At 37.4% G+C, this 25,862-nt stretch overlaps 3 protein-coding genes across 7 annotated transcripts in view; all 3 read left to right on the top strand.

Moving 5' to 3' along the window:
- The window catches only part of rbms1b (RNA binding motif, single stranded interacting protein 1b), a 36,104-nt gene extending 24,481 nt beyond the window's left edge, over positions 1 to 11,623 (top strand). For all 3 annotated transcript variants that reach the window (XM_079464379.1, XM_079464380.1, XM_079464381.1), the window contains 10 exons: positions 1,002 to 1,159; positions 2,610 to 2,689; positions 3,296 to 3,411; positions 4,512 to 4,561; positions 5,600 to 5,687; positions 5,946 to 5,996; positions 6,476 to 6,586; positions 7,184 to 7,264; positions 7,967 to 8,045; positions 8,150 to 11,623. In XM_079464379.1, coding sequence (XP_079320505.1) covers positions 1,002 to 1,159; positions 2,610 to 2,689; positions 3,296 to 3,411; positions 4,512 to 4,561; positions 5,600 to 5,687; positions 5,946 to 5,996; positions 6,476 to 6,586; positions 7,184 to 7,264; positions 7,967 to 8,038 — 807 coding nt within the window. In that variant the 3' untranslated portion in view covers positions 8,039 to 8,045; positions 8,150 to 11,623. The remainder of the gene's footprint in view (positions 1 to 1,001; positions 1,160 to 2,609; positions 2,690 to 3,295; positions 3,412 to 4,511; positions 4,562 to 5,599; positions 5,688 to 5,945; positions 5,997 to 6,475; positions 6,587 to 7,183; positions 7,265 to 7,966; positions 8,046 to 8,149) is intronic.
- A 2,632-nt stretch (positions 11,624 to 14,255) lies between these two features.
- Positions 14,256 to 15,956, top strand: cdk2 (cyclin dependent kinase 2). Its single transcript, XM_079465182.1, has one exon. The coding sequence runs from the start codon at positions 14,444 to 14,446 to the stop codon at positions 15,335 to 15,337; it is 894 nt and encodes a 297-aa protein (XP_079321308.1). The 5' UTR covers positions 14,256 to 14,443; the 3' UTR covers positions 15,338 to 15,956.
- A 1,173-nt stretch (positions 15,957 to 17,129) lies between these two features.
- On the top strand, positions 17,130 to 23,386 carry cd302 (CD302 molecule). 3 transcript variants are annotated; one of them, XM_079464707.1, is made up of 7 exons: positions 17,130 to 17,292; positions 18,342 to 18,467; positions 18,589 to 18,699; positions 19,622 to 19,804; positions 20,266 to 20,289; positions 21,575 to 21,809; positions 22,464 to 23,010. In XM_079464707.1, exons 1-6 carry the CDS (start codon positions 17,199 to 17,201, stop codon positions 21,775 to 21,777), a joined length of 741 nt encoding a protein of 246 aa, XP_079320833.1. In that variant the 5' UTR covers positions 17,130 to 17,198; the 3' UTR covers positions 21,778 to 21,809; positions 22,464 to 23,010. The 3 variants fall into 3 exon arrangements, with proteins under 3 accessions (XP_079320833.1, XP_079320832.1, XP_079320831.1); XM_079464706.1 differs by having other exon boundaries at positions 22,303 to 22,893; XM_079464705.1 differs by having other exon boundaries at positions 21,575 to 23,386.
- The last annotated feature ends 2,476 nt before the right edge of the window (positions 23,387 to 25,862 follow it).

A 25,862-nucleotide genomic window follows, 5' to 3' on the forward strand; every position in this document is an offset into this window, starting at 1 on the left:
TGTCTCTCTGTCTCTCTGTCTCTCTGTCTCTCTGTGTCTCTGTGTCTCTGTGTCTCTGTGTCTCTGTCTCTCTCTCTCTCTCTCTTTCTGTCTCTATCTTTTCTGCTGATGGAAGGGAAACTACAGCAGGAAATGAGTTGATGTTTCAGCGTTTGAATGGGGGCCGGCTGAGAGCCGCATGCAAATCAGCTCATCAATATTAATGCTGACAGTTTATAAGCTCGAGATTCTGGAGATTTCTTTTCACTTCAGCCTCTTATGCGTTTAAGATACGTGTACTTTACTGCTTTACTTGAATGCTTTTTCAGCATTTTTGGGAATCGTGTGTCTTTATTGACAGGTTCGGCTGTGCTCTAAAACACAGACGGACAGGTGCATAGGGCCTGTGGTTTCAGAGCCCCAGGTGTGTTGCTATTATCTGATGAAGGTGTGTGTAAATTATGAGAGCAGCTCCAGCAGAGTGTGAATAAACTGAATACCGGTATGATAAGATTTAAGGGTCTGTGGTCTTTTTGCAGGTGTGTAACTCAGGTGTGACCATTTGCACCCATTCAGACTAGCTGTACACCTGCCGTACCATATCAAGAGATTATTCTTGTGTAAATATTCTGGATTCAAGAGAAGTTTTTGTGGCATAATGTGGAATGCTACAGAAAATGATTTCAGGTTTTATGTTTACAGCAAGGCATTTATGATGGAAGTACACAAGACAGTGCGATACCAAACCTTTCAAATGACTATATCCAAACGTATAGACAGAACCTAGGTGTTAACTAAAGACTACTGTGATACCGACCTTGTCTGTGTGCTGTTATATCTAATTTCTCAACTTCAATGTCACTACGTATCACAGGTTAAGCTGGTAACTTGGGATACCAGAAAAGAGGATGTTTACATAGAGCAAACTGCACACTGTCAGTAACACAACCAAATGATTAACCAAACAAATCCACACCTTAGAAAGAATTAGAAATAATGTTTTTTTTTCGCTCTGTCCACAGCAACAGGAACAGGACCCTACTAACCTGTACATATCAAACCTACCGCTATCCATGGATGAGCAAGAGTTGGAGGGTATGCTGAAGTCTTTCGGACAGGTCGTGTCCACACGCGTCCTGCGAGACAGCAACGGGGCCAGCCGAGGGGTTGGTTTTGCAAGGTGAGGCTTTCTCTGGGTTCTTGTGTCTGATCTGAGATCAACCCAGATCTCACGTTAACCTCGTTCATTTTCTTTGTCGGGGGGACGTCCAAATAAAAACAGCTCAATACAGCTTGATTTTAGTTTAGGTAATACCTGCCTTAATGTTTACATTTAAAGTACATTATTCTGTCAAGGGCTGTACATGTATGTCGCACATGAAACGGAAAAATTGGTCTGTGCTACGAGTAAATTTAATAGTGTAGCACGTGTGCGATACAGTATGGCAGGTGCATTAGACAGAGCCGCATGTTTGTGTGAAGTGCGTTTTTAGATGTGCTTGTTCGTGTGAGGTTAATTTTCGTTTTATTTCGTTTTTGCAATTAAAACTTGTTCTCCGGCAATTGTCAATTGAGCTAGAGCCCTACTAGAGAATTCTACTTATTTAAATATGTCCTCTGCTTGTTCTGCGTGTCTATGATTGAATGAGTTGCATGTTACAAGCGTGACACTCTTGGATTTGTCTGTATCTTACTATATGAGGACATGAACACATGAACTTCATCCACAGAGTTTATTTTACGAGAAATGAACTTCATCCACAGAGTTTATTTTACGAGAATTTCAGTGTTTGAGTTAGGCTACTGTCAAACACTGTAACTCAAGCGTCTTCACAACAAGCTGCAAAGATAAAAATCTTTTGAACCAGTTGATAAAATAATTCACTTGTAAATCTATAAACTGTAGTAAACACTCTTTAAAAGGACCCTCATTTATCCATTTGTAAAACGTTAATGTCCTTTTTACCTTATACCTGTCTAATTATGGGATGCCCTGCACTTTGTTTTAAGATGATAACCTTGTGCTACAACTGTTTGGCTTGTGCTACAAAACTTTAACCACCGGTGCCATGTACAAAAAAAGTTAACATGAACTCATTTCATGGCTGTAAAAAACTGAGTGTACTGCCGTCAGCAAACTTGGATGAAAAATATCTTGAAGCAATCAGAAGCTTTATCTGATTTATCAGTTTGATCAGGTTGAACAAGGGCCAAGTTCAACATTCAGAGTTGCTAAGTTGATTCAAAACAATACAAGAACTAAAATACTGTAAGACATCTAGTTACATTTAGGCAAGACATGTCCAGACTATCACACTAAAAATACACAATGAAGAATTATATTATTATCTGCATCTCTTTATACAGTATATATACTGAATATTTAGTTCACAAAAATCTATTATCATTAATTTTATTTTATGTTCTGCAGACGAAAGTCATCCAGGTTGAAATGTCATAAGGGTGTGTAGATAGATTATGAGAGAATTTGACATTGACAGATGATACAGATTGTTTAAAATGCAGCATTAATACTTACCTGCAGCTGTTTGTGTTCACCCATTATGAATATATTTGTAACAAATATACATTTATATACACCAATTTATAAACATCGTATATTTCTGTAGGATGGAGTCAACAGAGAAATGTGAAGCTGTCATCTCACACTTCAATGGGAAATTTCTCAAAACCCCAGCCGGAGTAATGGGTAAGTGTGTGTGTGCCTAATGTCTTTTTTTAACCGATTGTTTGGGCATAAAGACTTTCAGTTCGAGCACATTCATTCATTTTCTGCTAATGATTCGCCTTGGACGGAGGCTAAATGGAAACAAGCTTTCGGGCACGAGGCGGAGGCATTCAGCCGTACCGAACATCTATTGTACTGTATATAGATAGATTCAGACCTGCTGCATAAAATTAAATTGATAAACGTTGCGAGATCATACACAGTGACGATGTATCAGTAAGAGTTTAGTTTGACATTGTCTCTATGTGTGTGTGGGTTTGAGGGGAATATCGGCCTGGAGTGGCCTTTCTAAGTATTTTAATTGGATTATTAGCCTGATATAGTCTTCACTGACCATGTCAGAAAGGAAAAGAAAGGGGATTATATGAGGACAGCTTCCAAATGAGATGTCTGTTCTCCAGGCACTGTGGGAAAGTCAGGCGGATAGGTGGCACATACCATTTCCCTTGACTCTTCCCTTGAAAAGGAAACGTGTATTAGATCCCTTCCATACTTTGATGTTTTAGACATAGTGTTTTTTTATTTGACATATTTCTTTCTCTCTCTCTCTTTTTGTCTTTGTCTCAGCTCCGTCAGAGCCACTGCTGTGTAAGTTTGCAGATGGAGGACAGAAGAAGCGGCAGAGTCTGAATAAATACGTTCAGAACGGTCGAGGATGGGCGAGAGACGGCGAGGCGAGACTCGTGAGTGTTGCTCTTTAGCGCTGTGTTTCTTCCTATCCATATTTTACATGCCACAGCTTGTTAGCACAGAGACAGCAGGAATCTAACACGGTCTGCTGTCGGTGGGCGTGCGAGTGGGTGTGTTTACACAAGCTACAATTATACAGTCATGTAGTGTTTGTTTTGTGAGTTATACTGAGCAAGCGGGTAAACTATGTCACCTGGTGTTATCCATCAAGACACAGTTTATGTCCGTGGTGAAAAACCTAGAGAGCTGTCTAACTGTCTATTGCCTAGATAGACAGCTGCATTATACAAATGAAATAGAACATTACAACTGGCTGATCTGTAGGGCACTACACAGACACCACCATGTGTCATACAAATTGTGCTAATACTAAATATATGGTAGACGTGTGATTTTTGCAGTTTTGGGGGTTGACTTCAGCATGCCGCAAAAAACTTGTAGTGCACTTTCTAAATAAGTTATTAATATGCTAAAATATAGTATTCTTACTTTTTAATTTATTTGATTTATAATCAACATTTCTCTCTTCATCCACTATATTGGATGGGTATTTTCATTGAAATGCAAACTCCAGTCACAATGCATTATGGGATGGCTTTCAACAGGATTTGGAATTGAGTTGCTGTAATATGTGCAAAAACGGACTGTGTTCAGGGTTCACTGTTATGAGACCAATGATGAAGAAATTATTTCACATTATTCTGTGCAGATCAAAGCACTTGAATAGACAGAAATGTAGGATTCTGTCCACGCTAAACACACATCTAAATCTTCACTCTTTTCCACACACCAGAGCTGAAAGATCTGTTAATATGCAAACGGCCGTGACAGCTTAAAATATTTGGCTACAAACTTAAAACTAGAAAAACAGCTTGGAATGTTGTAGAAACTTATAGCTTTGTTTATTTTAGTTAATTTAAGGCATTTAACTTAAAATTTGATTTTATACATATATGTACATTTTTGATGTGGTTAGTTACAATGACTCTTTGGTTGAAATTATGGTTCTTTTGGAAAAAGTAAGGCGTGTGTGTGTGTGTGGATATGGAAACATTGCTCTAAATCATCAGAATTTTCTGTTTTTCTCTTACAGACTGGAATGACCCTCACATATGACCCTACCACAGCTGCTATGCAAAATGGGTACGAGACAACTTTAATATAAAATCCACATCAACAGATTTACAATGCTAGTGTCATCATAACACTGCTTAAGATGATGATTAAAATACACAATTCATAAACAGGTGCTAGATGAACAGATGTTTTGGTGTATATCACTGCACATAAACAACTACAAAAGTATTTTCCGCACTTAGACATTGGCCATAAGGTCTTTTTAAAGACATCTTTCAAAATAGCCTTTATGTCAGGAACACACTTACTATATCCTCTAATTTACAAATGTCGCTTAAAGCCATTTGTCATTATTGTATTTTTAATATTGTATTTCAAACTGTATTTTTATGATGGAAATAGCCTGTGTATAGTCACTTTGCAGATTTACATGTGTGTGTGTGTTTGTGTGTTTATCTGTATCACAATGTACAGCCTCTCTATATATAGACGGTTTCAAAGTGACGACATAAACAAACGTCACTGCGCATGTTCATGGACTGCCCTTAACTTCCAGTACACATTCAGAAACAACAGAGTGCTTGCATATATTTCTGATTAGAAGCAAATGAAACCGAGAAGAACCGTTACTTGGCCAAATTGGTCTATCCAAGATTTTGAATTTAGACTGCGATACCAAGCTCAGCCGCTAGATGTCAATGTACCATACAGTTTCTTTAAATGCGACCAAAGTTTCAATATTAATTTGTTTATAAAGCACATTTAAAAACAGCCCGCAGGCTGACCAAAGTGCTGTACAGAGGAAAATAGATCAGACTAAAAAAGTACAAAAAATACAACAAATCTAAATCAATACAATAATAAATGTCAATCCACAAACCTCAAACAGTATCAAATGCAAGTGAAAAGAAGTGCGTTTATTTTTAGGTAAGAGGACTCATTTAACAAATTGTTTAATTAATCAAATGAACATTTCAAATAGTTAATCTATTAGACACTAGCCAAACACACACCAGAAGTTAACTGCAGTCCCGGCGCATGTGTCGAGTGAAACATATAATCTTATTCAACGTGCTTCCTTTCATTGACTCCCTGTCTCTGCAGATTCTATCCGACCACCTACAGTATTGCAAACAGAATGATGACACAGACTCAAATGTCTCCATACATCTCACCTATGTCCACATACCAGGTAACAACATCCAATTCAGATCACGCTGTTTTGAGATTTTATATTAAGGTCATTTTACCTGAAAATTTCAAGTGGGTTTTTGTTTACTTCAATAAAGAATCGTTTTTTGGTATGTAAACCTCTGCAACGTTCTTTTGTGAAACGATGTGAATTTTAGATATAATTGTATTATTGTAGTACTAATATTTAATGCAATAACATGAGGGTTTTAAACAACATGAGGGTGAATAAATGGCCTGTATGTGTGTTTGTGTTCAGGTACAGAATCCATCCTGGGTCACCCATCAGCCATACATCTTACAACATCCGGTAAGTCTTTATAGTTTCTCTTTGTTCTGTGTGTTTGTTTCCTGTTTTTCATGCTGGTCTTCAGCAGTGTTTGTGTGGGAGACATCCAGCTGAACATTATCTTAACTGAGGAAATACTGGTGTGTGTGTGTGTGCGCAAAAAAAAGCATCAGCATAAAATCTGTGCTTGTTTGCATCTTATTTTAAGTGTTGACATGTGAAGCGACCAATTAGAGTTTGTTTTTACCTTTATATGACAATCACACAACCTCCAAGGAATTTTCATACAGACGTTATCTGAAATTGTGTACATCAACATTAGATCAATTTCAATTAAAGTGTATACAGGAATGATGCAGTTGTTTCTCAAACATTCGTATTTTTTCAGCAGGGGAAAGCGTACCTTTAAAGTACCTTTAGTAAAAGTTGTGAATTCATTGGCAACAAACATTTTGAGTACCAACAGCTCATTGACTCTATTGGCTGCTGTTCCTTCATAGGGAGCCGTGCTATCGCCCTCCATAGACCCATCCATGTCACTGCAGCCCACGTCCATGATGGGTCCTCTCTCTCAGCAGATGGGTCACCTCTCATTGGGCAGCACAGGAGCTGTGAGTATTGTCACTCAATGCTCAACACTTAATGTTTTTTGCATTTTGTGCTACATTTGATGCTTTACTTGGCACCTTATTTTAATTCCTAACAGCCATTACTAAATTATGTGAAGATGCAGAACCTCACATTCATATCTAGAACATTTTTACAAGTTTTCCACAAAATATAAAGCTACTAGTTCTTGCAATGTAACTAAGAAATAATTACTTTATTGCTGAAACAACAGAACAATTACATATATAAATTGTCGGAGTTCACGTGAGGCTGATTTCCACAGCATGTTGCCATCTGGTGGTGAATTATAAAGTTGCAATATAAATAGGAAGCCAACATATGGAAGAATTTACTCTGTGAATAGTGAAGGACAATTACGTGAGAAATGCAATAATAAAACTATGCAGATTCCATATTTTTACATACAGTGGGATTCCAATCAAGATGATCTCATCAGAAATACACAAAATAACCTAATAAGAATTGCTGACGGAATGAAAATGATTTCTCTATTTTTAACAGCACAAAACGCACCACAGCAGTTTGTGTCAGCGCATGTTCAGGCTTCATGTGACTGTTTCTCTCTCTCTCTGTTGTAGTTTATGGCAGCTAATCCAGCTCTCCAGGGTTCATACATCACCCCATACACACACATGCAGAATCCTGGAGTCTCTGTCGAGGTGGGTTTGTGTTGATTTTCTTGCGTCTCCAGCCTGAAGTATTTCCTTCTAACAGAAACTCCATATATGGAGAAGCGTTCAGGAGGAGATGATGCTGTCTGAGCAGCTGCCCTTAAATCTTCTCAAGTGAATCTCAAATAACATGCGGACCACAAGTCACCCCACATCCAGAACTGTTATATATGTTTGCATTCGATTAGGCCTAGTAAATGTTTCTCTTTACTGTACTAAAATAAACAACATAGTGTATTTTTGCATGTGTCTGCTTTCTAGCTCTGTTTTATGTATTAGAAAAACCCTTCTGTTTTTATCAGGTTATTCGTGTTTCTTGCCTCATCTTTAATCCATCTGTAACCCTCTGTAAACTACAATCATTGTTTAGTGTTTTGACAAAATGTTAAATGCTTTGGATAAAAGTGTCTGCTATATGAATGAATGTAAATGTAATGCTGTTTTAACTTGTTTGTTAATATTTAACTAAAAACACACATGATGTCACCAAACATATAACTACGAACTATATTTTAACTCTTTATTTTTTGACGTAGCATAAACGTAGAATTTACCATCCATGAAATGCTTTAAGAGTTACCACTAAAAGATCAAACTCAAGTCATTTCAATCATTTGCATGATATACGCTCGCTGGTTGCAGCGGTTTGGCGTGTAAATTTGCATCTCAACATTTCTTGACGTGTTTTAGGAGAACAGTCCACAGTCCCAGTTGGAATCCAGCAGCGATCATTCACCGTATCCCTATCAACAAAACAAGTGATGCAGAGGTACCACAAACCTTTATTTCAATTCTGGACAGCTGGATCATACAGTGAGGGGTGTTAGTATGAACTGTTCCTTCAAAGTTCATTTACTTTTATTTGCCTCGTAGGATTCTTCAGGATTGTGAGAGAGAGCGACCTCTGAATCATTAACACCTTTCTCTGAAGGACCGGCTCTACCCATGAATCAACATTTGCACAGATCCTACAATGAGTTCCTTGGTTTTGTAATAAAACGACTTCAACTATTTTGGTATAGGTTCCATTAGGTGCAGATAAGTGATTTGTTTCATCAAAGGACGCTAGCTCTCAATGTCAAAACAAAACAATGAAATAGGGGGAAAAGTTTTATTTTAGTAGGAAACAATGCTTATTTTCTACCAAGAAACTTAATGAGATGTCCATTGTAATTTTTTTTATTTCAGATTTGTGTTTTTCTCTCTGTTTTTCTTTTGTACTGAAACAGCCGTGTGTTTTAGTTTGTTTTGAGGGACATCCGGAGACAGTCGTGTGAGTGTCGGTGATGTGTTTTCTGTCATGTGCTACATCCCGACGGTCTGACCGATCGGTTCATCTTTTACAATTTGCCTTAAATTTTCCCGTACAGTAGATAAAGAGGAGCGCGGCAGGACGCCAGCTACTGCCTTGTAAATCAGCTGATGAATAGGGCTTTTTTAGCATCTAGCAAATGAAATTTTTCGCTGTGCTTGGATTTTGGTGGTTTGCTTTTTTCTGATCTGCTTTTAGAGTACAAACTGTTTTGAGTGATAAAATCGATGGTGTTTTAATAGGATTTAATGTTTTTATAATCAGAGGTAATGATCCTTTGGTTGTTTGAATGTGGTAGAAATTCTGCTGAACGATCACGTTTTTGATAAATGCCTTTTGTTTTTGTTGAAAAAAAAATCTTGGTGTTGTAGTTTAGCTTGAACTTGCGTGGATGGGGAATTCCTTTGACTTTTATTCCAGTTGTTGGGGAGGGTGCGTGGCCTGTCAGTCAGACCGAATATCGTGTGTTGTATAGGTTCAGATGCGGGCAAGCGTTTCCTGTAATCCTCCCATGATGGCTTTTCTCGGGGGGACACGGGGGGGCTTTAGTGCTCATTTGTAGGAGAAAAATTTAACTCGGCACTTTCCAGTTTACTTCACCAAAGACAGTCAGCTAGCGAATCGTGCGAAATCAAGGATATAACGTCATTTTCTCTCAAGGCGGGCCACGCTGAGACTTTTTAACTGACGAGATTGCGGTTTGAAGAACGTGCCTTCTATGTACATATGCATTCAGCTGTCTTTAGTTGTTCAGGTGTAGACGAGGATAGCAGGAAGGACGGATCCAGCAAGTGCCACAATCTAATGAAAACATCACTACAGAGTGGAGACAAGTGAAACTAGAAGACGCAAAGCGGACGGGGTTGAAGGTATGGCTCTGTTTAGAAACCTGGTGGGCTACATTGCTGTCTTCTGAGGCAGCATCCAAACACTCTACGTAGGTAAAAACCTGATCTTACAAATGAGAGGCTCATCCCATGACTTAATGTTTTTGAAGTGGACGGCACGCATGTGATGCTTTAAAATGCTGTCAATAGAATCAGCTCACTATGTTTTGAAACAGAGTCTTGGAAACAAAAACATTGTTTGACAGGAAAATCCTTTTTTATCACAATATACGTTTAGCAGGACTTTATTGATTAAGTTGTCTTCCAAAAGACTGTTTTGACCTGGTGGTCTTTTGACCATTATCTACCTCAGAGTTTTGTTCTCCTCTGTTTTGATTGGTCGGGCTAGCAGGTTCAGCCCGCCCCTCCAGACCAAACGACAGCTCAGGAGCTGTCCAGATACACTTGATTTCTTTCAGGTTTTTTTTTAATACTTTGATGCTCTTATTCTTCCTCAGACAAACTTTTTTTTATTATTGTTATCTCTATAAGGAACGTTGTGCGTTGAACGTGTTTTAGTGTCGTCTATCATTCATGGTTTGGAAGCAAAAACTGCTGCTTGTTCATCACAGAATATTCCAGCAGTTCATGAAGTCCATAGCAAAAGAAAGTGAGAATGAGAGAGTGACAGGTTCATTTGTCTACCCGTGAAAGTTCTGTGGTTATTTTTAGCACCGCGTGTTGTTCCAAATCCATCAACTGTTATTTTTACAGTGGAACACAAAAGTGGAGGGTGTGTTTTTCATGAGCCCAAATTTTACACACACACACCTGACGTATGGCTGAGGAGGTTGTGGAATATAGCACACTGGCACATGGACCACTTAAAGGGAAAGTTCAGCGCAAAGTAAAAACGTTGTCATCATTTATTCACCCTCATGTCTTTTTAAACCTGTGTATGGGACACAAAAGAAGATATAATTTTTTCTCCTTAAATTTAAGACGTGAAAAGTTAAATATGTTTTTTGGGCCTTTATTAGTGAAGTAGGAGACAAGAAGTGAAGTGGGTGAGAGAGGTGGGATTGGGAAAGGACCACGAGCGCCATATGTCGGAGCACTAACCACAAGGCTAACGGCTCCGACTTAAATCAGTAAGTTAATATAAAGAAAGCTAATGCGTTTCACTAAACTAAGTATACTGAAGATGTTTGAGAAAATTAAAATTTGAGTCTCTACTGTCTGTGCACATTTTGAGACATTTCTTCTGAAACTACAGGACAAGCACTAGATCCTTTTTTAGGCATGAGAAAAACTGAGAAGCTGGAGACCAGTTGCTTTCCTTCTAATCGCATTGCTGAAGTCAAAGGGGTCCAGTTTTGTTTGGTTACCAACGCTCTTCGAAATATCTTCTTTTGTGTTGTTCAGAAGAAAGTCGCAGTTTTAAAATAACAATGAAATTTCATTTGAGGGCGAACTGTCCCATTAACGGTGCTTTAAGTTTACTAGAGTTTGACAGATGTGATCACCATGTAGCAGTGCTGTGCGAAGACTCATTTTGTGTTTCACAGTAAAGACACCAGCCAGGGTGTGGGTTTGAAATGACAGGTCAGTCATAGACTTCGTGCTCCAGAGACGTTGCCGTTTTTCCATATGCGGTGAAATCCATGGTGCTCAGTTCACAACCGCGTCCGCTCCTGAAGCGTGTGTGCGTGTGTCTGTGGTACCGTCTGAGAGTCACTGTGGAGTTGTTGTGTGGGTCATGCTGCTAGTAACATCTGAATCCAAAGTGCCAATCTGCGTCTGGCTCAAAAGGGTTGGAAAGTACGTGTGCAGAGAGAGATGCTCAAGAATATGAAAAATCATGTACTAGACAGCCATTAAGTTATAAGACAAAGTAATAATTTATGAAGAGAGAAGTTTTGTACAGACTGTTTGAAAAAATGAAAACAATGAAAAAGATTTTCATAGAGATATCTATATGAGAGTTAATTTTGTAATTTTTTTTCCTGTGTGTGTTTTACATGTGCCACACGCTTGCCAGTGGTAACATGTATGTTTGGTTTATCAGAAACCTTCCTCTGTGTTTTCTTTTTTTTCTGGAGTGTTTGGTTAAGCCAAAAAACTTTCCCCCTTTGTTTTGAGTAGATTAATAAAGCTTTCTGTTTATTTCTTTGAGGACTTTTGAATAAAAACACAATTTTTGTTTTATTCTTGTGGTCATTCTTGTAGCCTCTAAACATATCGAAGCTTATCGGTGCATCAGCCATTACAAAACAAGGTTTTCTTTTGTAAAGACCTTGTCTTTTTGCAGCATCGCACGGTCCACAGGGTACAGACATATCAAACCTAGTGAGGTGGCATCTTTGTGCGTGGTAAGGGTTGTGTGTGGGTGATGCCCATAGAATTATGTAGCTATGGTGATGCCACCCTACTTGACTGTAACTGCAGCTCAGCCATCTGCGTCTGCACATGGTACAGAGTCCGTCTGCGCACTTTACTGCTGTGCTTTTGTTTTAATGCTCTCAAAACACACGTTTAAACAGCTAGACCTGAATTAAACATGCCATAGACTAACTTGAAATCAAACCCTAACTATATGAATTTGCAGTTATGCAATTAAACGACAATTGTATGAATTGTCTTTCCTATGTCATTTAATCTATCGCTGCGGTATCAACTATGTCAGGTTGACCAGCATCCAAATATCTCTTGATAAACTGACTCTAGTTGGTCAATTTCATTTTAGTCAGAAAGTCTCGTCTAAATTGATTATTTTTGTTCAGAATAATCTATGTGGTGGACTAGAAATACAAAAAGATTAAAAGCCTGAATGGTATGACTATAGAAAAACTGTAAAAGTTATGAGCTTTTTTGGGATTGTAGAATGCCAAAATAGGATGTGATGAACAGACAGGTCTTGGTATGAGATTTGTGTTCGATGAAATAGTGTCTGAGATGGGCTACTCTCACACTCCAGCTCAGAGGATGTGTGTCTGTCTCTGTGTGGTCATGGTAATCCCAACAGTGCAGGGACCAAATGTCAAAAGGTAATAAATCTATATAAAAATAATTAAATATAAAAATAAGACTTATTACAATCAATTGATAAATATGTTATGAATCCGCTTATACAAAATTAACATAAAAATCTAAGCTTTTATTTGTAAACAATATGTTTTAAGATCTCTTAAAAATCATTTAAACCCAATAAAACTATAAAAACAAGATCACATAATAAAAACATAATTTTTGAAAACGGAGTTATCTGCTTTTGCTAATCTACGCTTGGGCAAAATAAATGATTATGCGTGAATACAGCGATCTCCACTGGGCATGCGCACTTCATCGCCGCATCCTTTTTGTCACGCTGAAAACTGTTGATTCATATTTTGTTATTATTATAATGTCATGTTTAGCGTTGTGGATGGTGTTAGCTAATGTAATTCATTACAATTACATGGCGAGAAATTTTATTTTTTATTATTGCTTAAAACAATATACAAATAAGAACAGTCAAAAACAGACAAGAATAAACAAAAAATCACATAGGGGGAATCATGTAACTTAAACATATTGATGAATTATGAGAGTTACATGACACTGAAAAAAGGAAAAGAACTACAAACAGATAATGTTTTCAAGGCCTTTTTGTACTCAGACATCTTAATTGAAAAGAGGTATTTTTCAAGTTCTCTCAAAAATATGAAAAAATGTTTCACATTTAAATGTTTAGATTTATGAATATGAAACTTTGCTAGAAACAAGATCAGATTAATTACATAAAAATAACATTGATTTCGCACCACTTTTTTTAAATGCTTTATTGAACATTTTGTTGTAACAAAACAATGATACAACAGAAGCTTAACATAAAGAAACACTTAGATAAATGAAAAGAGAGAAAATAAAACATTACCATGGCTCGAAACAGACGAAAACAAGAGAGGGAGTTACACAAATAATAAAAAATAAATTACAAATTAAATAGGTTGAAAAGCTTATAGGCAGAGCAAATTTTACAAGTCTTTGGCTTTCATATTGGAAGAAAACATAATTTTTTTTAAATACAGTTTTATCTCTTGTAGAAATACTATAAAAATAGATTTGCTTTTAGAAAATGTACATTTATACATAGAGAAAGAATTAGGTTGATTATAAAACAAGCATTTTGGTCAACTTCAAAAAATCCAAAAATAACGTTTTTGGGTTCATAAAAAAACCCTTCAAAATAGTATTTGAAATAAACAAACCAACATGTTTCCAAAGTTGCTGAATACAGTTGCACGACCAAAACAAGTGAAAAAGTGATTCAGTGTCATTCTGACAAAAAATGCATTTGGTGTCAAAGTCAGATCCAAATTTTTTCTTTAGAACAAGTTTGGCAGGGAAAATGTTATGGAGTATTTTTAAAGGATATTTCTTTGACTTTATTTGAGAGAAGATATTTTTGTTGCATGGACCATATCATTTTCCAGTTTAGATGATCAAAAAGGCTGTTCCAGATATCGCACCACTTCCCTAACAGTGATTAAGAAGAAAAGTGCAATTAGTCTTTTGTCTACCATAGAAGAATATGATTTAAAAGAAAAACCCTAGCCCCTTATATATATATATTTTAATGTATTTATTTATTTTATTATTATTCATATTTTTTGTGTGTGTGTGTTTTATGTACCTGCACCCGTCTTATTGGTAAGAACTGTTATTATTGCCATATTGTTTGTACATGAATATTTGTTCAATAAAAGAAAAAGGAACAATTCGCACCACTTCCGGTTCCGGCCGTAGCTGTCGCAACAACAGCGTCATCCCGGCGGCAGTCGTCACGTGACTCGCGGCACCGCCGCAGAAAGATGACGTCCTCTCAGACGTCGCAAGGAGAATTGGCGGGACGGTTCGTTATTGTGATATGAGCTCGAGTCGCCTGTTATTTTATCGATCTGCTTCACGTTTTTAATGTTTCTGAGCGCGACCGAAAATACGCACAGACGTCGTGCGCGTTGTTTTAAATAGAATAACAAGTTTGACATGGAGTCTTTTCAGAAAGTGGAGAAAATCGGCGAGGGAACGTACGGGGTGGTTTATAAAGCCAAGAACAAGATCACCGGAGAGACCGTCGCGCTGAAGAAGATCAGACTGGACACGGAGACCGAAGGCGTCCCGAGCACCGCCATCCGTGAGATTTCCCTGCTGAAGGAGCTCAACCATCCCAACATAGTCAAGCTGCGCGATGTGATCCACACCGAAAACAAACTTTATCTGGTGTTTGAGTTCCTCCACCAGGACCTGAAGAGGTTCATGGACTCCTCCGTCACCGGCATATCCCTCGCGCTCGTGAAGAGCTACCTGTTCCAGTTGCTCCAAGGCTTGGCTTTCTGTCACTCTCATCGGGTTCTCCACAGGGACCTCAAACCTCAAAATCTGCTCATCAACGCTCAGGGCGAGATCAAACTGGCTGACTTCGGGCTCGCGAGGGCGTTTGGGGTGCCAGTGCGCACTTACACGCACGAGGTGGTGACTTTGTGGTACAGGGCTCCGGAGATCCTCCTGGGATGTAAGTATTACTCCACGGCGGTTGACATATGGAGTCTGGGCTGTATCTTTGCCGAAATGATCACCAGGAGGGCATTGTTTCCCGGGGATTCTGAAATTGACCAGCTCTTCAGGATTTTCCGGACCTTGGGCACACCCGACGAGTCCGTGTGGCCCGGGGTCACCTCGATGCCAGACTACAAACCCTCCTTTCCGAAGTGGGCACGGCAGGAGCTGTCTAAAGTGGTGCCACCCCTGGATGAGGATGGCAGAGACCTCATTGGTCAAATGCTGAACTATGATCCCAACAAGAGGATCTCTGCCAAAAACGCCCTGGTTCATCGGTTCTTCCGGGATGTGACCATGCCCATGCCCCCCTTGCGCCTCTGAGGTGCCCTGGACTGAGTGTTGGGTCCAGTTCTATTCCGGGATACCTGGAAATTGTTCAGTTTTATGATGATACAAGCAATTGTACATTCCTTGTTACTCCGGTTCTCCGTTTTAATATAAAAGTTATTTACTGTTACTGAATATTGTGCTGTTAGTAAGCATTTCAGTAATATTACCAGCATTCCTGTGTGGAGAAGAGTTCATGTCACATGTAAATCTCTGTGTAACAGTTACATCTCAAAACTGCCAATGTTTTCTTCTAAACTGAGATTAAATGTTTCTAATAATTAAAAAGGCTGTTTGATGCTGCATGACATTTATAACTTTATAAGAACTGTTAATACTGATAATAACAGGCAAGGATGTTTACCAAATTACATAAAATACAAATTGTTACAGATTGTGGTGCTTCTTTATTCCGTGATAAATATGACATAACAAAGTCTTTGTAATGTATAGATTTTACATTGAAATTATCTAATATCATTCTTATTATATACATTTTGTATTCTATGTCTTAATATTGTTTAGTTTTTAGAGGTAAATATTAACTATTGGTTTTTGTTATTGTAAAACAATCTAACCATGTTTTTGGTGGTTTGATTACCATTTGTGTTACCATAGTATTTGAAATATAATGGGTTAACTATGGTTGTGAAGTTGGACCATGTTAATTTGTTATGACTTTGCTTCGATATATCGATAACCATGGTTTTACTACAGCAAACATAGTAATTTTTGTATGGGTCGACAAAGCATCAAGTCTTATCATTTTTAACTGAATGTACAGACTACAAGCAATGCCGAAAACGAAGCTCAGTCCAAAACATCATAAAAGATTTTTTAGTACACCACTTTTAACCGAAGAAAACAACTTCATTTACAAATAGGATACGTTTGTCAACTAATAACTCTATAGAATGACCCATTAGAGGTTTTAGACTATTTTTAAATGATTCTGGTGTCATTTAAAGAATGAACAGTAAAAACGTTATGTTCTGTTCACAAAAGATCACTTAAAACTCGAACCATCTGGAAGGCCCATACACTACTTTAATGGATATGTAGGTTGATTTAAGTTGATCGGGACACTCGACGACCAGGAGTATTTTTCATTATAAAATTGTTGAATTTTTACAGTGTTTGATACGGTCATGATATTTTCACGAAAGGATCAAATGGTGTAGATCCAGCATCTACCAGCAGGTGCTGCTAAACGTCAACGTCTGATCTTTGCCCCATAACGTCCATGGATTATAATACCAAAACACGGGTCGCTGGACACGTTCATGAATTCCAATGTGATTTTAAAGTCCTCCAATCATGACTCAAGAGTCACATTTATAAAGCTTTCCGTCACCTATCTTGTTTAGTTTTCAGAAGTAAAACTTATTTTGTAGTAACGTATCAAGAATCAATTAATTGCTTGTGAAATCATTTACTGCAAAACGAGACAAGGACTGTAGTTTTATAAGTAGCCTACTTGCAATTTGTGCTCTTGTAAGGACCAACGTTTAAGAATGTTTATAAGGCATGTCTGCTTAACAAAAGTATACAATTCTTGTGGTTTCCAATGCAATACTATAATAAAAATGAATAGAAATTCTGCTGATTCCATCCCCAGAACCAGTAGAGACCCACAGAGTGCATTATAGTTTCCATTAAACTCATTCGAATTTCTGTGATGGTTTCTGTTGTTTTTCCCAGTAGGATTAGTAGACACAGAGACAGAGTTGTGAGGACATTTGAAGTGACCCTCACTATTTGTAATGCTCGTGAATCAGGGCTGGTTGGGTTTGTGGGTGCGCGCGCGCGTGACGCCTTCAGCTCGCAGCCATGATATTCGGACTGCGCTGAAAACATGGTGTCGTGTAGGGATTGTCATTCCTATGCGTTGTTTAACGTCGTTCTTTTTTTCTTAAACTCTCATTTAACGCGAGGACAGGACAATGCTGGTGAGTTCGGTGACTTTTGTCACACTTTACATTTGTAATGTTTTCATGAAACGCGAATCTCGTGACTGTCTTTAAGTTTGTTTTAATGGCGATGCGTAAAGCGTTTTAAATGCTTAAGTGAGCTGGATGTAGTGGTGAATTGATCAGAGCTACTGTCACAGCCTTGTTACAGTTTATTTGTTACAGTTTGTTACACTCGCAGTTTGTTTGTTACAATCGCAGTTTGTTTGTTACAATCGCAGTTTATTTGTTACAGTTTGTTACACTTACAGCTTGTTTGTTTCATTTGTTGTAGCTACATTGTGTTTGAACCCTAAACTTTTAGAGTCAAGTTCAGGTGACCGTCTGCCTGTCACGAGCTCGACAGACTTGTAAACACTGGTCCACTTCAGCTCTACGTCAAAGAGGAAGTTGCGACATAGTAATCTTTCGTTTTTTATTACCCACGAGCTCGTACAAGCCATAAATCTTAGATTTACCATAATAATATCCTTATAGTTACTACTGAAATACTGTAAAACATATTTTGTGGTAATGACATTTCAAGAATGAATTGTGTTGGCGCACCAGCCTCTATAAAATGTGTTTAAACAATCCTTAAAGGGATACGTCACCCAAATTTGAACATTCGGTCATAATTTACTCGCCTTCGAGGTTTTCCATCTCTATAAATGACTTCTGATGAACACAAAGATATTTGGAAGAATGTGTGTAACCGAACAGATCTCGCCCCCCATTGACTGCCATAGTAGGAAAAAATACAGTGGTAGTCAAGAGTGCCCAGAACTGTTTGCTCTCCTACATTCTTCAAAATGTTTTATTTTGTGTTCAACAGAACAAGTATTTTTCCTGCTACGATCTGATTGGTTATAAGCATTCCTCCAAAAATCTTTCTCTGTATTCTTTAACCTTAAGAAAGGGTTCGGGGCCACAATGTTATTGTAATACCAATAACTAGTGTTTATTCAGGTCTGTAATGTCTTTGAACAAGTTTCATCAGTGTTGTTTAGCTAAATATTTTGAGATGTTATCTAATGCAATCTACACAGACTGTCCAGCGGATGGGCGCACATGGCTGCCATTTGGTGTGAACTGTTATCACTTTGTGCATGGAGCAGAGGACGTGACCAAAACCTATGCTTTTGACGCTGCAAAACTCATGTGCGGCGGATATGGTAAATGATTCATGTTGTATATAACACAAAATAATGAAACACTTTCTCATAGGCTATAGAATTGTATTACTGTACACGGCAGCATGGCCAATCTAACACCCTATTACCTTTTTGTTTTTAGATCTCTTGACAGTTAAAAGTGCTCAGGAGAATGACTACATCGTGAATTACAGCCCTAATGTGTGGAAGGGCAATGTAAATATTTGGCTTGGATTGCACTACGACAGCGACGGTGAGTCTGTTGATCATTCCAACACATGCATGTGCAGATTCTACCTCAGACAATGTGAAAGAAATAGATTTGTGTCAAGCAGATTTTCCAAAGCGTTCATCTGTTCTGGCATCTTTTCTGTATCCGTAGTGATCCAAAGAGGAACTACTAAAATAACTTGTTTTTAGTCAAAGGATCCAGAAGCTGTCATATATTGTTCTCAATGACGAACACCAATGTGACCTGTAGATGGTTAAGAACATTATTGGATTTGGTCCGGTTTTTGTTCTCTGGAATTTACTGAACTTGACTAATCCGTTGGAGGCAGGGGCCGTAGCATAGGCTTGTTTAAAGGACTGTTGGCTAGTCAGTGTTATCAGTTGAAAATCATGAGTAGTTTGAATGTTCTATTAAATTGCTTATGGTAATGTTAAAAACTCTTTTAATGCAATAAAATTGAGTATATCATCATGTTTAAAGGTTGCTCAGTACGGCCACACACAGCCTTCCTACTGTTTTCCAATAGCACGATTTCAACACGTCTCCTCACAACACACGGAAATCCTGTTATTGTAGAGGCCGATCTTAAGCGTTTATAGATTGAAACAACACACCATCCACACTCTGATCCGTAAAAACTACAGAAAGGTCTTCTAGACGCCACATGTTTGCATCAGACCCGATTATTTTGGCTGTGTGATGAAAGACTCGTGGAAGAATCAAGCAGAAGACAATGTGAACTTTCATCTGGATCAGGGCTCAGAAATGAGGAGTGTTTAGGATTAGTTTACCGGAGTGTCAGATGCTAATGGTGCTCATTCTGCGTTTTCACCATATACTGTATATATATATATATATATATATATACACACATGAACAGTACATATTGTAACATGTCTTACAAGCAGAACATTCACTCATTTTCTTTCTTGTTCTTCTGTAGATGATGTGTTCAGGTGGAATGATGACGACAGTGTTTTGCTGTATAAAAAATGGGAAGCTGGAGGTTCAGATGACACTGATCTTCCTCTCATGGACACATGTGTTGCTCTTCACACCAGCACGGGAAAATGGGAAAATATCAGCTGTTCAAATGAGCTAGAGAATGGTGTTGTGTGTCAGACGAGTAAGTTTATTTTTCAGGTTCCTCTCGGACACAAAGTAGGACCTTAAACATCACAAAATATTTACTCTTTAAAGTCCCAGTGAAATAAAACATTACAATGCCTATTTTTTCATGAAATATTGCAGTGTTTATTGTAAATAGTTAATCAATCTGGGTATTCTCTTTTAAAGATTCGTGCGCCCTCACAATCTCAATTTGAAATCTGAAAATGCACTTCCGTCCTGTAATGACTATCCATCTTAAATGACATGTTAGACGGCATGCGTGGATCATCCGTTAACTCCTCCCCTTCAACCACCAGTCTGCTGCCAGTTCCATTTCAAAAGATGAATGCCACGCCCACTATTTTTCTCTTTCAAAATTTTATTTCACTCGGAAATGCATTAAAATACAAAACAATTGCAACTTCAAGAAGCAACGCTTTCAAAAGTTTCTTAGTTTTGCCCTCTTTTGTTTTTCAGAGACCGTCTGGACCTCCTCACCAAGTAAGTACTTACAACATCGCTCTTGTCGTCTCTTGTGATGTTCGTGTCAAAAAACAATAAAATGAATTGATATGGAATCACGTTGTAATATTGAGGACATTTAAAGATCCATTAATGTGTCTTGAAATGCACAGCTTCGTTTGAAGCGTTAACAACTTTCACCAAAACAAGAAGTTAGGGTGGGACATAGTAAGTGGCTCCTCCCCCTTTTAAAATATCAGAATCAGAATCAGAATCAGAACAAGCTTTATTGCCAGGTGTGCTTACACACACGAGGAATTTGTCTTGGTTAGAGAAGCTTCCAGTACACGAGTAAGGTTACAAGACAGGTAACAATCAACAAAGGCAACGAAAGTACAGAATAAAAATAAAAGTTAAGCACACAAAGGTGAAAGTGCAGTGTGACAGAAGAGCTCCAGAATTTTTGTTTAGAATATACAAGTTATAAGTTTATATACATGAGTTTATATATGTGAAATGTCCGAGGGAAAGTATTGCACACATTTATTGCACTGTAGGGTGTATGATATGTATATACAGATTATATGAGATATCTACAGGTGTTTAAAATATACACATTTTAAGGTGCTATATACGAAGAATCTGGCACAAAAAAATATTGCACACATTTATTGCAAAAGGTGAACATTTAACTGTTCATGAGGTAGATGGCCTGAGGAAAGAAGCTCTTCCTGTGTCTGGATGTTTTAGTGCTCGGTGCTCTGTAGCGTCGACCAGATGGTAAGAGTTCAAACAGAGAGTGTGCTGGGTGTGAGGGGTCCAGGGTAATTTTGTGAGCCCTTTTACCCACTCTGGATGAGTACAGTTCTTTAAGTGTGGGAAGAGTAGTGCAGATGATTCGCTCTGCAGTCCGGACTATCCGCTGTAGTCTTCCGAGGTCAGTTTTGGAGGCTGAGCCGAACCAGACGGTGATGGAGGTGCAGATGATTCATATCCAGCAGTGTTTCATTTATCTTACCGCTTGGAATTTAATAAGAAGCTAAAGTTGACATGTATGGGTGGTTGTTTAATTTCTTTTAATGTAAATGTGTATTTTTTCCCACTAGTTTATAGATATCCCTAATGCTTACACATTCTAAAAGACAAAAAACATTTAGGTTTGTCACAGGGATGTTAAGCAGTTTTTTGGCTATTAAATCAGACTTTTATTATTTATGCATTTAGAAAACCTTTCCATTTCGTCCCATATTATGGTCAACATTTTGTATGTCGCTGAAAAACCGAATACAAGCACAATTTTTTTTTTTCTCTTTCTGCTGTGTAGAGAGTAGTCCTCTCCTCTCAGCTCTGGTCATCGTCAGTGTGGTGTTGATTCTCGTGGTCTCTGCCGTGGTTTGGTTTCTACAGCAGAGGAACAACCCGGGCTCATCAGTCCTCAACCTCATCGAGTATCACCCCCCCTTCGGATCTCCGTCCTCTGATCAGACCTGCTTAGTAGAAGCCGAAGAAATGGAAGAGATCCCTTAAGAGCTCAAATCTCTGTTTATAGCCGTGCCCAGGTAAGAAGACGCAGCAGGACTGTATGAAAGATTATCTTTTTCACCGTCACCGGGAGCCCCTCAGCTATGTCCTACAAAGAAAAACTGATCAGAGCATACCACCAGATTTGGGTGGATTGGAGTAGAGTGTGTTCTTATGCAGTAAAGTAAAAAATGTGGGGTTTTCTTTAACCAGGAAAATTAAAGGAATAGTTCATAGTTTAATAGAAAAATAATCATTCTTTCATTATTTACTCAACCATACGTCATAACAAACCTGTATGACTTGATTGTTGCTAACTAACTAGTGTTGGCCCTCATTGACTTCTCTTAAATGGTCACAAAACCACAAAGACACATTTTTCCATGGAGGAAAGACTCATAAACAAGTTTTAGATGACCTACAGTTGAACAAAATGATGACAGAATTTTTATTTTGGGTAGTGCTATCCCTTTAAAAACTCACATTGTTGGTGTTATTTGGCTTTATGTATAATAATAGTTATTTCTGTAGGATTAACAGGCAGACAAAATCCGGTAAAGTCATCAGATAACACTGGAGGAATAAGTCCCTATTAAAAAATATTTTATTAAAAATAATAACTGCTCGCATTATTTTGTCATTCGGATGTCATTCTAAACTTACTTACTGTTGTACTGTTATTCTCATGGCAGTTTTCTAAGAACTTGTATAGAAAGGCCACATCTGTCACATCTGACGAGGAACATTATTACAGCCAACAATATTTCTCTTCTGCTGCAGAACTAACTTTCTCATGTTTATGTTGTGAGTGCCAAATATGTTACTGAGGTTTGTTCACAGTAGATTTATCTTGAACAGTCAAATCATTTTCTGTCTGTAGCAATAGTTTTCTTAGCAGAAAATATAACATGAACAATTGTATCTGTTGGCACGTCATAATGAATGCTGTGTTTCTGATTGCCAAGCACATTTTGTTGTTGAAAGTTTAGATTTGCCACCAATAGTGTTCTGTATCTATTAATGAAATTCTGTAAACATTAAATAAATCTTTATTTTTCCATATATGAACGACAAGCCATTTCTTAGAGGGATGAGCTAATAAAAATGGTAATGTCTGAGAGGATGTTCATCTCGTTCTGTTTCTTTGGATGGTGTGTTTCATGTGTAATGAAATGACAGACAGATGATGAAGTGGAACAGCTAATTGGGGACAGATTCATTAAACGCTGAGCTTTTTATAGATCGCTGTCATTGTTCTACCCTCAAAGTGTCAATTTCCCAATGCATCTCAGGCTGCTTTGCCTGGTCCTATTTGACATATTTTTAAGTATGGTATTTATTAACTGTTTAAACGTGCAGTGATTCAGCCCTTAGATTTTTTGGTAACACTTTACAATACCACTTTTATCAAGGTATTTGTTAACAGTAGTAAATGCATGAACTAACAATGAACAATATCGTTTTTTTCAGCATTTATTAATCCTTGTTAATGGTATAAATGTCAATACAATTATTTGTGTATGTTTATGGTGCATTAACTAATGTTAACAGATACAATGTGTAAGAAAATGCTCAAATTGACACAAACTAAGATTAATAAATGCTGTAGAAGTATTGTTCATTGTCAGTTCATGTTAGCTAATTCTTAACAAATAGCACCTCATTGTAAAGTGTTACCGATTCATGCAAATGTTCATTCAATTCTACATTGTAAGCCATATTTCCTTATCAGCTTTACAGTTTCACCTGTGCTACACATTTATTGATGTGCTATCAATCACTGTTCCGTCTGACCATCCTGATAAAAAATGTCCCGGAGATGCCACTGCTGACCGCTAGAGGACGCTGTGACTCATGAAAAGATCACTGCTGAAATCAAAGTGCTTTGTCAGGAACACAATAAAAAACTTTCTGGACTGTTTCTCCACAGACAAGACAGAATACAGTCATTGCTATGAACACAAAAATAAACATGTAGAAAAGATGCAAAAATGAACAAGAATAAAAAATATCCTTTGTGTTTGCATCTGAAAGTAAACAACCATTCAGGACAGACCTCTTCCATGAGCTTTCATTTTGTTAAGTCGGTTACCGTTACACAAAGAAAATACATTTTCCGATGTTTTAACTGTCAATATAATAAATAATTGAAAATATATAATAAATTGCATTGTAATTCATTACATGCAAGGAATTCCAAAATGGAGAATGTAAGCATTTGCTTTTTATTTTTCAGTGTATTACCTTAAGTGTTTGTTTCAAAAGAGTATATCAATATTTATTTTAATTGGTGTTTAATAGCACAGTTTTTAATTCATAGAACTGAAAGGCATCCACCATAATAAAAAATTCATACTTGTTGAAATAATAAATTAAACTATTCATTTGACATGTTTTACACATTGTATTTGCTTTCATTTCAATTATTGCACACATACTGTATCTCACATGTAGTAATATCACGGTATGAAACTGACTCCTGCAGCTTATTGATTTATGACACACATTTTATGAAGCATATGGATATTCTCTCAGGGTTTGTATTAAATTTACTGGTGCTTCAGAGAGACAAGAACATCCATCATGCAGGAAACATTTATAAACAGTTAATTGGTTAAAGGGTTTTTTCTGTTCCTATCCATTTCATTAGTTAGTCAAACTCATTATTGTTTAACAATAGAGCTTCATTTTTTTTGTTTTCTGCTTGTGCTTCACTGTTTTCTGCGTGATCTTCATCTCTGATTCCCAATTAACAGAGGCTCAGAATATGCAGCTACTAAAACACTGTGCCAAGAGAATTCTGGGTAATACACGTCCTGTGATTCATATTCATTCATCATGTCACATCAACACACTGTGTCTATACTGGACGGTATGTGTTTTTTAAAGGAAGATTGGTACTACTGCGTGAGAGAAGCGGAGAGGTTTTCTGGTTTCATATGATAATACTTTAATATCTCCACATGAACCAGATGTCTGCTCTCAATAAATGTCGTTCTCTGTTTGTTAGTTTTCTGTTTGTGTTGATATCTGATTAAAAAAATAAAGAAATGTGTAATAAATACATATGTGGGGCAAAAGACTGTGAAGTCTGCACCGAAAACCGCACCAATGCTGAATAAAAAACACTATTGTAACCAGACTGCATTTTTATAACTTGCGGATTCAACTTTAGAGGAATTATTTCAAAATGTCTTTTTAATACTTAATTTAATTAATTATATACTGGGATATGTGGCTTTAAAAGTGAGCTTTCCGTCTGGAGCGACGGAAAACGTGAAGCAATAAGAATGCTTTACTATTTTAAAGTCTTATTTAGGTTTGCCAAATTATTCAATGAACTACTATCAAAACAAGTAGCCTACAGATTTTTTCGTTTGCCCATGATAATATGAAATGTATTACTTTGTGCCATATTGTTTTTGTATGCTTAGCTTTCTCGAGCAAACTGTATCTAACATGCTTTATTTTTGTACATTTATAGTATATCACTCATTTGGTAGTAAAAACACAGCATTTGCATGTTATAGTTTCTTTGACAGCTAGATGCTTCCAGAGCAGCGTTACTTTAGGTTAAGAATCATTTACATTTCAGTCACAATTTGAATTTACTTTTATACTTAATCGTTTATACTCTCATTTTGTTGTTTGTCTTTAAGTCTTCATTTGTTTAAGTGTGTTAATTGAGTAATTTTTTTATTTCTCATTGTTTTCAGTTCTTTATGCATAATTGTAACTTTTAGTACAGGGGCCCCTCACAAGTTTGCTTAGGAGCCCCAGATGTCTATAGGATCGGCACTGCATCTGTCAAATGTTTCCTTTAGCATTCTTGTGTCGTTTTTTGTATATGTGCTTGAAGGTTCTTGTGTTTACAGCGGGGGAGATGATTCCTCTCTGCATTCCCTTGATGTGCTTGTAAAAATCAATAACTCTGAGCTGAGCCCTGTGGACGATAATGACAAGCATAACTCAGGATGCACCGCGGACTAATGTGCAAAAATAGCAATTAAAACGAAATGGCAGCATTAATTTGTTTTCCATCAGCCTCTGCACTGTTCTTCACGGCCTCATTATACTTTCTAATCAAGACT

This window comes from Barbatula barbatula (genome assembly GCF_947034865.1).
Source record: "Barbatula barbatula genome assembly, chromosome: 9".
Taxonomy (NCBI): Eukaryota; Metazoa; Chordata; class Actinopteri; order Cypriniformes; family Nemacheilidae; genus Barbatula; species Barbatula barbatula.